General features: G+C 50.5%; 3 protein-coding genes across 3 annotated transcripts; all 3 read left to right on the top strand.

The window, feature by feature from the left end:
• Positions 1–424: 424 nt before the first annotated feature.
• On the top strand, positions 425–4,986 carry COCSUDRAFT_58876 (hypothetical protein; the record flags this gene model as incomplete). The annotated part of the gene is made up of 10 exons (XM_005650826.1): positions 425–562; positions 948–1,055; positions 1,479–1,601; positions 2,279–2,320; positions 2,557–2,736; positions 3,142–3,330; positions 3,567–3,706; positions 4,034–4,160; positions 4,445–4,599; positions 4,902–4,986. 10 exons carry the CDS (start codon positions 425–427, stop codon positions 4,984–4,986), a joined length of 1,287 nt encoding a protein of 428 aa, XP_005650883.1.
• Positions 4,987–5,467: 481 nt separating this feature from the next.
• COCSUDRAFT_39457 (hypothetical protein) lies at positions 5,468–8,970 on the top strand (the record flags this gene model as incomplete). Its single annotated transcript, XM_005650825.1, has 5 exons — positions 5,468–5,664; positions 6,469–6,670; positions 7,337–7,372; positions 8,550–8,696; positions 8,920–8,970. The coding sequence occupies 5 exons, from the start codon at positions 5,468–5,470 to the stop codon at positions 8,968–8,970; spliced, it is 633 nt and encodes a 210-aa protein (XP_005650882.1).
• Positions 8,971–10,012: 1,042 nt separating this feature from the next.
• On the top strand, positions 10,013–11,073 carry COCSUDRAFT_58874 (hypothetical protein; the record flags this gene model as incomplete). Its single annotated transcript, XM_005650824.1, has 3 exons — positions 10,013–10,131; positions 10,459–10,660; positions 11,023–11,073. The coding sequence occupies 3 exons, from the start codon at positions 10,013–10,015 to the stop codon at positions 11,071–11,073; spliced, it is 372 nt and encodes a 123-aa protein (XP_005650881.1).
• Positions 11,074–12,799: the final 1,726 nt, after the last annotated feature.

The following is a 12,799-nucleotide window of genomic DNA, read 5'->3' as shown; positions in this document are numbered from 1 at the left end:
AGAGAGAGACGTGCTTGGTGAGACTGGTCTCCGAAACTGTATCTGTCTCGTAAGCAGTATTCTTTATGCTAGCAGATTTTCAGTTGTCAGATTCAGTTTGCTTCTGTTGTTCACCCATCAAGGATTGTAATACAGGCAATTCTTGAGCATCTGGGAAGCAAAGTCTCGGAAGGGACAATCGGTCGATTGTCACATGGTGGTGCATCCGATGCACGAGCTACATGCTTTGCAGATTTCATCCTCGAATCGACAGATTCAACTCAAATCTTGGTGTATATTTATGTCTCGTTGCCTTCTTTTCAAGAAACACGACATGCCCTTCCGTCGGACGGATCCGGAGGTGTTCCGTCACACGATTCTAGACAGCACGTACATATCTTTGTTGTGATCGCAGCTCAAAATAGTGCAAAGTGTGGTGTCAGAGATGGCTGGATCGTCTGTTTGCACCGACGGCAATTGGTGGGAGGCAGAGCTTCCAGCGCCGGAGCGTCGCACTGCTCTGCCCCACGCCAAGCTAAAGCTACCCTCAGCTCAGGAGACCTGGAAGATCGTCAAGCATATGGTGAAGTTACCTTGTCATCTGCAAGTGCTCATCAACCTGCGCTATCTCTGAGGCCTTGCCTTGCAGTTGCACTGCAATTCAATGCAGTTCCTCAGTGTTTGGGGAACTTGTGTACCGGTATTCTGCGATAGTAAAGCATCTGCCACCTCATTTTTCCCCTTGTAAGAAAAAGTATTGCAGGCATCAAGGCTGACCAAGAATCAGAGGATGAGCTGCGTTGCAAGCAGACCATTCTGCAGAAACAGCACAAATGTAGCTGGTCCAGTGGCAGTACATGTCCGCATCGCATGCCTCTCATGCCAACATCAATTGTCTTGAGTTCAGCATTTGAAGTTGTGAAACAGATGGATTTCGATTCCGATTCTTTAAATTTGGAATTAATCAGGTGAGCAGCAACAGCATGGACGTCCCCATCCCGGCGCACATGTGTTTGCCAATTGACGAGCTGCAGCGGCGCGCAGAAGAGATGGAGTACAGCGAGCTCCTGGACCAGGTGACTCATCGCCAGCTCAGCCGCCGGCATGCTCATTTCCACAACACCATCAAAGTCCGGCAGCTTGAGCAAAGCACAATTGGCTGGAAAAGATGTGATGGCATTGGCTCATTGACACCTCCAATCGCCCAACCCGATCCCAATGCAATTTCTGGCCCACACATCACTGTTCTCCTTGGATTGATATTGGCAGCTGTGGTGGGATTTCCTGTGGTGCAGAGCAAATATCTTGAGGACAGCCAACCAAGTTGAGGTGTCTTTCAGCCGTGGGCAAACTGCTGCAAAATTCGGGAGTCACACGTTTTCCTGCATCGCTCTTTTGAACAGCATGTGCTAGGTTGGCCATGTGCCAAGATTCAGGACAAGCCGGCGCCTTAGGATCCAGCAAATTTTGTGGACTTGAAGCTGTGTGGTAAGGTGCAGGCAGCAGAGAAGCCCAAGGGCAGCATAGAGCGGCTGCTGCTCGTGGCGGCGTTTGCCGTATCGGCTTTTCAGGCGGTGCGGCCGATGCGTGCCAGCTTGCCTATCATGGGAGAGACCGTGGAGGTGAGGGCATTCCCTGCCTGCCTGAATACACACCCCTGCTAGGGGTAATTGAATTAGCAGACCCTTCAAGGTTAATAACCCCCAAGGGTTCATGAAAATATTGTCTGGCTTCCAGATAATTATAATCTATAATATAAAAAGAGAATATTGTTTTATCAAGATGATACAGTATATCTTAAACGTTATATAAAATCTGATAAAGGGCAGATTCGGGCTTCTCTCGCTAAGCTGCGTCTCTTGGTGAAGTTGTGTATTTGGCAACTTTAATGCGAGACTTGGTCAATTTCAAGGGCAATTTAGGCAAAAAGCGGATATAAAATGAATATTAGGGAGATATAATTTAGAACTATCGTTTTATATGCAGATAATACCCAATGTACATTGACTTATAAACCAGCCTCGGCAATATAAAACAATATAAAATAATGGGTATTATCAAATTGTCTCAATATTTTGTTTTATTATTATCATGAATCCTGTAGGCTACCCCTGCCTTGCTGCATGTGATGTACAGTCATGGAGGGCAAGGTGTCTTCATTCAAGGGAGCAATGATTTCATTGTGTCATGGGGCCCGTTCTCTCCAGCAGCACGCAGATCACTAAAAGCATGCAATGAATTTGTCTGCTAGCACAGCTGCAGCGCTCTTACAGAGCGTCACAATCCACTGCTGCTGCAGGTTCTCCTGCCGGAGAAGAGGATGCGCTTCATGGTAGAAACAGTGCGCAGCCTGACCTCTCACTCCTCAGCTTGGATGCAAAATTCTCCCAAAATTCTTGCCTGTTGGAGCCAAACTGCCTACCCGGCAGCCTTGTATTAAGCCTCCGAGTCTGCGTGATTTATGAGAGCGCCCCGAGGAACAAAAAGGGCAATCCTGGACTGTTCTTAAGCCCCTGTCAAGCGCTTCCCTTGAGAGGACCTGAAACAAATTGATGTGGTGAGAATGGCTGGTTGCAGGCGTACCTGAACCAGAAGGAGAACAGGGTGATTAACGCGTGGGTGGCCGAGGGAGAAAAGTGGATGCTGGAGGGTGAGGATGAGCCTGCGCTCAGGTTCTGGGGAGCTTCCTTGGAGCTGCACCTGAACTGGCTCGACCGTCTCATGTTCTCCGACGGCGATGCCTACTCCTGGAAGAAGGTGATGCATGATTCACATCATGCTTTCTCATGAGTAATAATCAGAAATTTTGTGGGTAAAATACCACCCGGGGTGAGTGGGGCTACAAAAGTATTGATGAGAAGTTGCGAATATGGGGTCTGGGCCCCGTCTTGCTGCATTCACTGCATCAATTGCATGCACACATTTGCATGCAATCACTCTGTCGGTAGCAAGCATACCCTTATAATTTCATTGCTTTGAACACATGAGCTGCTTTGTTCCCTGGCTCGAGCCAGATTGCCCAGCACCTATCTCTACTCACTTGCCATTCTAGATACAGTCATCTATTTGACGTCAACAAATTTTTATGGCTTCAACAATGATTTTGCAGCAATTCACGATTCGAATTCACCTTTGAATTTGGTGCGCATGTGGCTGGTGCAGATGACAACAGGGAACGCCGTCATACATGTGGTGGGTAAAAGCACGGTGAGCTTCAAGGGGGATGTGGTAATAGAGCAAGGGGACACCGGCCGCAGCGCACACATGGCCTTCAAAGACGGCAGCATGCTTAAAAGCATGGCAACCAGGAAGGCATCAAAGCACGAGGCACGCCTGCAGAATCTGTGCGATGTGCTCTCAATCGTCCCCCAAAGAGCTGAGAAAACCGAACTGCTCTTTCGCATGCAGATCAACAAGATGCAATGCCAACTTGACTTAAGATTGACTCATCTGCAATCCCACAAACCTTGTGCATTCCAGTCTGAAATGGAGAGCCCCAGAGGTATTTAACATTCTTGACATTGCTGTCAGAGCAGGCGAACAAACTCAAATACCAATGAAAAATCGTTGATGTTGGTGCTGTGCAGATCGTGGGGCACATAGAGGAGGGGGGTGTGCGGCTGCAGAGGCCGGTCATCCGCGGCCACTGGGATGCTGAGCTGGTCGCTGACCTGGCGGATGGATCACAGACCACCCTCTTCAAGATCAACCAACCCTGCGCAAACAGGTGACTCAGCCGCCTTCTTACTACTCTTTCTGTTACCTTGCTTGTCTGGTGCTCTCTGCTTCTCTATTTGCCCTCATAAGCCCCTTAGACCAGGTGTTCAATATGAGGCACGGCAGACTCTTGTACTCATACAACTGTCTGTGCCTGGTATGTGTGAACGTATGCGCATGCAGGTGCTGAATTGTGCAGCTCTTCCCGCATTGCTGCATGGCAGAGCTGAGTTATCCCTCCTTATGACCTGCTTGAGCACTGACCCAACAAATTGCACAATTTGAGAAGACGGTCTCCATGTCAGAGATGCGCACAAAGGTTTGGTGGTGCATGCAGGTATGACATGCCGTTGTTCTCCCTGCAACTGAATGAGATGACTCCGGGGCTGGAGGCAAAGCTGCCGCCCACGGACGTGCGCCGGCGCTGGGACCTGCGCGCATTGGAGCAGGGTGACTACGCCAAGGTGACTAATCAATATGTCACATGCTTTTCCTGCCATGAGGCAAGGTGCGTCTGCAGACCAGCTGCAGTCAAAGGCTGCCCATATCTTACCCCTTGACGGACTCGCCAGATCCAAGCAAGTCACCGTGGGCACAGTACGCAGTACTTATGCCGGGAAAGAAGTCCTTGAGGCAAATTGTGTACAGGGGAATGCACAATGCACAAGCGGCAAAGAATGGAATAAGCGGCTTTAAAACCAGCTTGGAAACGCAGGCGAGGTCACACTTTATGTCTATCTGTGCGCAGGCGGCTGCAGGGAAGGACATTCTTGAGGCGCGCTGGCGTGCGCGAGAGAGGGAACATTGTCAGAAGACCGGGGACACATCCCTGCCGCCGCGCTGGTTTGAGCTGAGGGAAGCTGACGGGCTCAGCAGGCAGCAGGGCAGCTCTCCACGCTTCAGGTTCCTAGAACTTCTTTTTGCAGCACTCATTGAGATGTGTGGGAGGATGTCCATTGATACAGAGGAAGCAAGCATGCAGAGACAGACTTAGAGGAAGCCCCAGAGATAGGGGGAAGGGGCTGCCTCGCAAGTGAACTTTGCAGCAGAGTGTTGATGCCCCAGATTGCGATTGGAATGAAAGATTGGTCCCACTGTGAGGCCTGTTTGCTGCACTTGTACCAACCATACCATATGAGCACATTGCTGCAGGAAGTAAGCAAATGTCAAGACCTGCATAAATGCCAGCTGGTATGTGCGTACAGGTACAAGGGAGGTTATTGGGAGGCTAGGGCGGCTGGTGGCTGGCAAGGCATCGATGAAATTTTTGCTCCAGAGGATACGGCCTAGGAATGAGATGTGAGAGACCGCAAGCATGGTGGCTATGCTTGATAAATCGTTACCGTGCTTTTGTGTTGAGCTTGCATGCTTTTTTCCCAAGTATGAAGTATGAATAGTGCTGGCATGGGAGCCTCATTCAGGAAGTACACCGAAGCATCTTCCTGTATATTCTGCATGCCTGAGAGAATGAAGCAGGAGACTTGTGGCTGCCAGAGGGCACACATCCTGGTTGCAAAAGTTTTCTTACCATCCTGCTGAAGATTTTACTATGGAAGGAGTCATCAGATGAAGCAGAGGCTTTCATTTGAATTGTTGGGCACATGCATGTAATGATGACTCACCCTCTACTGACTCATCACCGAAAATCTGACTCCAGTATCCCTGTCAAGCATCGATGAGAAGGATTTGTCAGACTATTCTCCGATCCCTGCAGTCAAGGCATTCCTTTCAGCGTGCTTTCTATACAGATCTGTAGCAAAGGCCAGCAGCCATGCAATCAGCATGGAAGTGCCTTGTGCTGATCGGTCTGGCGGCTCTTGGCGCCTGTGCGGCAGGAGGGCTGGAGGCTGATTGGGCTTCGATGCAGCCGTTATATCAGCAAGGAGGACTCGCGGCCAACTTGGACCCGCTCTCTCCTGGTCCTTCTACCGCCGTCCGCACGATTGACCCCTGGGACTACGGCAACCTGTGCGCTTTTCTTGCCATTTCTGCTTTTGGAGTCAGCATATCTTTCTTCAGATCGCTGTGTTGATATGTGCATGCTATTACCTATGTACGAGCTTATCACGTCCTAAGAGGCTGTCGTCTGTGCCGCTTCGAATTTCAGACTTTGCACGAGCACGTCTTGCTGCCCGAGCTCCATGCAGCGTCTCGCCCAGCTTATAAATATGCCTGTCCCTTTGCAAATATCATTTGCATGTGTGCTTGAGGAATGGAAGGTGTTCTGGCGAGACCTCCACCAGAACTTCCAATTAGGGTTGTTTGGAGCAATTTCTCTCCTGGGGTCCCTTGCATAAGCTTGCTGCACTGGTAAGAGAAGGCATGCAAGTGGTTGAAAGGACACAGCTGGCCTGGGCTGGGCAGCTGCGCGATTACTGTGCATGGAATACGGGCAGACTCAGCTAGCATGCGCAACGGGACCTTGGTTATGCGTTATTTGCCATTCCTTCACTGATTCAGCCTTTCCTCAGTTTGACCTTTTGTTGTATGGAAGGCTTGCTTTGTCTGCGCAGAGCATGCATGAGCAAGCTGCTGTCACTTCTTTTCGGCACAAAGCAGCGCCCCTGCTCATGCAGCATTCATCAGAGCTTGATCTCCAGATGACCCTGCCTTTATGGCTGGCACAAAGTGCACATGCCTGCCAGCAGATTTCAGAAGGTGTAGCTCCAACATCTGGCATAAGCAACAGCCCCTCCCCTTGAGATCTGGTGCCAGCAGCGCCTGTAAGGAGGCCATGACTCAATGTGATATTTTTCTCTGCTATCTTGACAGGTACCCAGACATCAACGTGACAGCCGGGACAGCGCTGCGCTTTGTGTGGCACAACACCGCGCATGGGGTGACTCAAATTCCCTCCAGGATCTGCCCCCTGGCCTTCAACACATCGGACATTGCCCAGCTGGCACCGGTGACTAACGGCGGCGACTTCACCACCCCACCGCTCACCCCTGGAGAGTACTTCTACGCCTGCCCTGTGGGTCACCTCCCCTTCTCATATTTCTTGCGCAAGCTTGACCGTTCCCTTTTTGAATGCATGGCCCCGGCTGGCAAAAGGTGGTAGAAATCCCGAGCACCGTGCGCAGGGTTGAATTGTCTGGCAAGTCCATGGAGTGTTAGGTTTGTGGCCCCCTTTATTTGCAGCTTGTCTGCGGACGCACCTTGCCTCTTAGCAGGGAAGGTCACCTTCCCTGCATCAGTATTACTACACGGTGTAGTGATACTGATGATGCATGGCCTCCCCTCTCACATGCATCAACCCAAAATTGGCAGTCTGTATCTGCATGCATGCAACACTGCTGCCTGTTAGAGGCTGTGAAGCAGCAGGTGACAGCTCCTGCAAGGGAAGAGTAGCTTGGCATTATCAGCTGGGTGGTCTTGCCAATGTTGAGTCTTTGTGTGGACCGTTGGTACATGGCAGGATAAAATATTCATGCCGCAGCAGATAAATGACGCATGGGAGCAGGAGGAGAAAAGAGAGCGCTCCATTCAAGGATGCATGTCAAGGTGGCACTGGTGACACTGCAGTGGTCATATCTTGACTCTGTGAGGAATGCAGTTGGGCACATAATAAGTAGGTCCAAAGGCTGAGAGATTGGCCGCATCGTACATGTTCCCTGACATTTGTGCTGTCACTGCGCAGGTGTTTGGCCACTGCCTGGGAGGCATGATGCAGCCGGTGCATGTTGCAGCGCAGCCTGCATCCCTAGGATGATTTCTAGCTTCGAGAGAACAGTGAACCTGTGCTTACACGCAGCACGGGTTCATGAAGAGCGCTGTGGGATCCGTAATGCTGTGGATGCTGTGTGTGAAGTCGTGCTGAGGGAGTTGCCATTTGACCCAGATTGACATATTGTGAGCAGATATAGGAGCGGTGCGGACTGTGAGCGCTTAAGCGGGATATTGTGTGCCCATTCCTATTCACTCCGCTGCTGCTACTAGCACGGATCTCAGATACAAATGCTCGGTCGACAAGAGGGATCCCGGTAGCCCTTCCTAGCCTTTCTTATCACTTTGCCAAGGATATTGACAACCTTGGGAGCCACTAGTGATTGCGCTGAAGTTAACCAAAGGACCCTTGAGACATCTCCTATACTCAGTAAACCATTGCCCTCCGCCTGTGATGGGTCCAAGGATCTCTCGACCCGAAAGTGCCCACCAAGCACAGTGCTACCCTGCATACATCAATACGGCGCAAATGCGTGCTGCTGCTCAAGCTACTCAGAATGCACATTCGCTTCCTTTCAAACAATCTTGTCACCACCAACCATTCAAATTTGAATTCAGATGTCTCACCTGCATGCATCGTGCCACGTCACCGTCCTAGGATCTTCCAACCTTGAAGCCAGCAACGTCTCCCTCAGAAACTGCCAATTATTCTGCTTTCAATCCCGCCTGCTTGTATATTTTCAAAACGTTTGTTTTTCACAGCAATGAGGACGTCATGCAGACTGTTCGCCGCTGGAGCTTTGGTCGTTCTTCTTGGAGGACATCTTACAGGAGCTCGACATCTCCAACAAGCGCCTGTGTACACCATCGATCCCTGGATCTCAGGAATATAGTTGAGAACCTTCTATCTCATTGCAAGCTTCCGATTGGTGCTGCATACCAACCTGACAGCAAAAGTCGGTTCTTTCAGCTTGAATTCAGTCGTGGAGCTTGAAGTGGTTGTTTCAACATGTTGTTGCTACGTTTTGCAGCTTAGAACTCATTTCCATGGCCAGATGATCCATCGTAGTAGACAAAGACTCCCCTGAAGGGCCACCCAGGGGGCTGAGCACCTGCGGTGTGCTTGCAGCTATCCAGATGTCAACGTGGGAGTGGGCACAGCGATAAAATTCGTGTGGCCTGGGCAGCACGGCGTGTACAGGATTCCCAGTGGCAGCTGCCCCCCACAGTATGCTCCAGGGGATGGATTTGAGGAGCTGGGCCCCATTCAGCTAGACGGAGGCATAGCCATCACCAAATCACTGGCTGCTGGAACCTACTGGTACAGCTGTCAGGTGAGGCTCTGAACACACCTCTTGCCAGGTCAGATCAGCTGAAGTCAATGCAAGCAGCAGAGTGCAAGATCCCCAGAGTCCTGGGTTGCAGCTTCTGCAGATCGGTAGTCTTCTACTGAAGTCCTGTCAAGAAACCCTGGGCCAGCACTAGAGGAGCACAGCGGGAAGGGGAAGTACGAAGGGTGCAGCAGAAGTGTAACAGCGGGTTTTTGTGTTGGTGCAGGTCCCAGGGCACTGTGATGATGGGCAGATTGTGAAAGTAACTGTGGCGTGAGAGACATGGCCGCTGCATTGAGCAGCGAGCTGCTAGCAGCGCTGCGGATCGGCAATTCTTTTCTTGTGTGGATAAGGAGCTGGTACTGATATTTTACTGAGAGAAATTCTTGTGTGATTCTTGACCCCTGGCCCAATACCCAGCTGGAGCTCACTGGGCACAGAGTGTATTCTTTATTGCCTGCACGAGGAAACAAGTACTTGGTGCGATGGCTGTGCAGAGGTTGAAGCTCTGTCCACTGTTCCAGCAAGCACAATTGGCAAACAAAGTATTGAATACTGCGAAGTTTTTTTAGGAGCTCAGAGGGCCGACTTGGGCGTTATACTCGATGCTAGACCACACGCTGCCAAAGGAGATTAAAAAAGTCCTGCCTGATCATCATGGATGCTTTCGATATCAAGTTGAATGGTATCCTTGCCTGGCAGACGTGTTGCCTGCAGCGGTGTCCCTCCTGCCTGCTAATTAAAAATTTTCAACGATTGAAGTTGCCAGGAAGTGTCGGCTTTGTTCACATGTGCTTCGTTGAGCATGGTTGCATGCCACCCTAAAGCATAATGTTCAGAGTCTCAAAATTGGGTGCAGTACGTTATATTCTCTGCAGAGTATCATGGCCTTTCTCATGTACAAGAAGTTCTTTGGAGTGCATGCAGGATCCATGGTGTGTGCAGACAGACCAGTCTGAGAGCCTTTCTCCTAGGAAGTCTGAGGGTGCATGCGCATAATGATTCTGTCCAGATGAAAAGAAAAACTTCTTCTCTGCCAGGGACCACTGGTCGTGAAGCGTTTCATAAAGCGTGAACCTACACGGCAGAATGAGGAACTAATTATGTCGAGAGTGCTCAAAATTCTGCCTCGTGAGTCAAAGTTGCAGCTTTGAATTTTGGTGGAGCATGTGCAAAGCATAGCATTTTGACACGTGGTGCACAGCTGGCCGTTCCTTTTCAGATTCAAATCTTGGGTGAGCCAATGCTGAAGGCCGTAATTCCAGAAAGTTCAAGACGCTGCAGACTTCGCAAGAACAGACCAAGTCGCAATTATGAACATGTCGAACAGTCTTATTGCAGCTGTGCTCTGCTTGTCCGTCGGCCTGTCCTTTGAACGCGAGCTGCAGGCGTCACCCTCGACCATCTACACGATTGATCCCTGGGGAGACGAGATGAAGTGAGTTCTTCTTATCCGTAGAAACCTGACTTAGAACCTTTCGCAGGACGTCCCAAGAACGTCGTTGACAGCTGCTCGCACGAAACTCGAATATTCTGGTACAGCGGATTACCAGAATCCCGGTGATGTAGGACATCCGCTAGCTACGCAAAACGGAAGCCCAAGGCTGCACATGTGTCCAAAGTTTCACGCTTATCTCTGCTTGTGCATCCTACACTTCATACTTCACCCTCTGCTCTCCATTCACATCACCCTGAGCAACACAGCATGACTCATGCTTACAATCATCACTGGCCGGCTGCGCACAAACTGCATTTGTTCCTGCAGGTACCCCGATGTGAAGCTGCCGGTGAACGGAGCAGTGCAGTTCAAGTGGTCTGAGTTCCACGGCGTGTACCGCATTCCCATTTCCACATGCCCTGGCGCATTCACCCCCGGCAATGGCATTGTGGCTCTGGCACCTGCCAGCAGCAGTGGCAGCTTCACCACACCTCCCCTGGCTGCTGGCACCTACTGGTACACCTGCCCGGTGCGCAACCATTCCCTAGAAGCTAGAAATTGCTTGGTGCATTCCAGACTAAGCGACAAGAGAATGCAGACAACCTAGACGAAGCGAGCGCCAAGATAGCGAGGAAGGGCTTGCAGGTGTAACAGAGTGCATCAATAATACAAGTTCCAGATTTTTAACGGCTGTGCGTGATAAACCCCTCAAGACTGTTTTCTAACAGGTGTTGGGGCGCTGCTCACCGATTGATAGGCAGGAAAAATACGCATGCGTCCTGCATGTGAATTCTTTCCCTCAGTAAGGGGCAGCAGGTGAAGAATAGATGGATGCACTGGCCTGGCCATTTGGGAATGGTTGCCTAAGTACAAGGTGCTTGCTGCATGCAGGTGCCCAAGCACTGCCAGGCTGGCCAGATTGTCAAGGTGATTGTCGGCTAAAACTTGATGTCGCCAGTGGTGCATACAACCAATGTCTGCCGATACAGAATGATGCATCAGCACGGAGTTTTCTGCAGAGGGCAGGCAATGATTGGACAACCGTGCTATCAAAAACGAGTGCATTTAGGGCCCGATTGCATGCTGGACTTTGAGCCAGGCACTTTGCAAACATTTGTACAATAATTTAGCTCAGGCAGGACAGTGTTTGGAGAAATGTGCGTCACTACTGCATGTTCTGCAAATGAGAACTGCTCATCATGGGTTTATATTGGGGTGAATTGCCAGGAACGAGCTATGGAACGGTGTGGCGAGTAGGTTGCAAACTGCATGCTCCGTGTCTATGGGATAATCGTGCTACAAGAGGTTTAGTTGTTACAGTACTATACAATAGGGTTGCACTGCAAACTTCTAGGACCAGTTTGCTCCTCATGACAGGATCTCAGAGGCTTTAGAATTAAGCATGCTGTAGCAGAACTGATGCGGCAGGCCAATGCATCCTCACCAATGCTATATGCCTTATATCTTTTGTTCCTTATTAGACCAAAGTCGACTCGGAATCTTCAGCAATCATGTTGATTAGGGAAAGGAGTATAAGTATTTAATGATCGTAATGATGCTCTCCTCATTGCATAATGCATGCAGACACGTGACAGAAACACCTCATAATCATTGGACGAGTCCCCCGTGGCACTTTTGGCCCAGATTGGCATTACAAATACTGCTGAACTTCCTTGAAACGTGGAAATACGCACACTCGACGTCAGAGACAAAGCTAATACGACTGCTCAGGGTCTTACCAAGCATGAAGGTAGTCGCTCGATTTCTTGTCGCGTGCTTGGCGGTCCTTTGCATCCGCTGCGTTGTGGGACGCGAGCTCCTGCAAACCACGAGCGTGATCGACCCCTGGGTGCCTGGCCAGACGTGCGATATCCCTCTTGAAAGATTGACACGGCGTGTGAGCTTTTACGAAGGTCACTCGTATCTGTGTTCTTCTTGTCACTGTACCTGTTCTGGTACACTGCTTCAGTTGTCCTATCTAGGGATTAGTTGCTTCTACGTCACTTTCTGGGAAAGGAACTCCTAAGTCGGCAAAATCGCCACTCCAACTCGGTCCATGCTTTCGACAGGGCACCCAGAACGCCAAAAAGCCCCCAGGGGAAAGCAGGAGATGAGGATTGTGCCTTGATTTTCCTTGCCTCCTTCTGAGACTCAATACTCTCACAGATGATCTGCAAAGCATCCATCTGCCCCTAGGCCCAACCAACTCCTCTCAAGCTGATCTTTCAAATTCTGAGCTTGCAGGTACCCTGACATCAGCTTGGCATCAGGAGGAGCGGTCACCTTCAAGTGGCCTGGGTCTCATGGCGTCTACAAAATTCCCAGCGGCACTTGTCCTGATACCTTTGCCCCCGGCAATGGCTTAGTGGAGCTAGCACCTGTCAGCCGCGGTGGCACCTTCACCACTCCCGCCCTTGCCCCTGGCACCTACTGGTATGCCTGCCAGGTAAGCTTCCCCATAACTTTTAGACCCCGAGCCCTCATTGCTTGGCAACGTTGTTTGGCAGCTTCTGGGGTCCTTTGCACAGAGTTTGCGGGTGCAGTGTGAGAAGTCTTTCCCGTCCAGTCTGAGGTAATCCTAGATGACATCTCATGGCTGGCACCTAATGGTGGCCAGCACAACCGGTGCTGCTTAGTGCCATGATTGTATCCACAGCATGCCTGATCT

The sequence above is a fragment of the Coccomyxa subellipsoidea genome (genome assembly GCF_000258705.1).
Source record: "Coccomyxa subellipsoidea C-169, whole genome shotgun sequence".
In the NCBI taxonomy this organism is placed as follows: Eukaryota; Viridiplantae; Chlorophyta; class Trebouxiophyceae; family Coccomyxaceae; genus Coccomyxa; species Coccomyxa subellipsoidea.
Note: the sequence above shows the minus strand (reverse complement) of the source record. Positions and strands in the feature narration are given on the sequence as shown.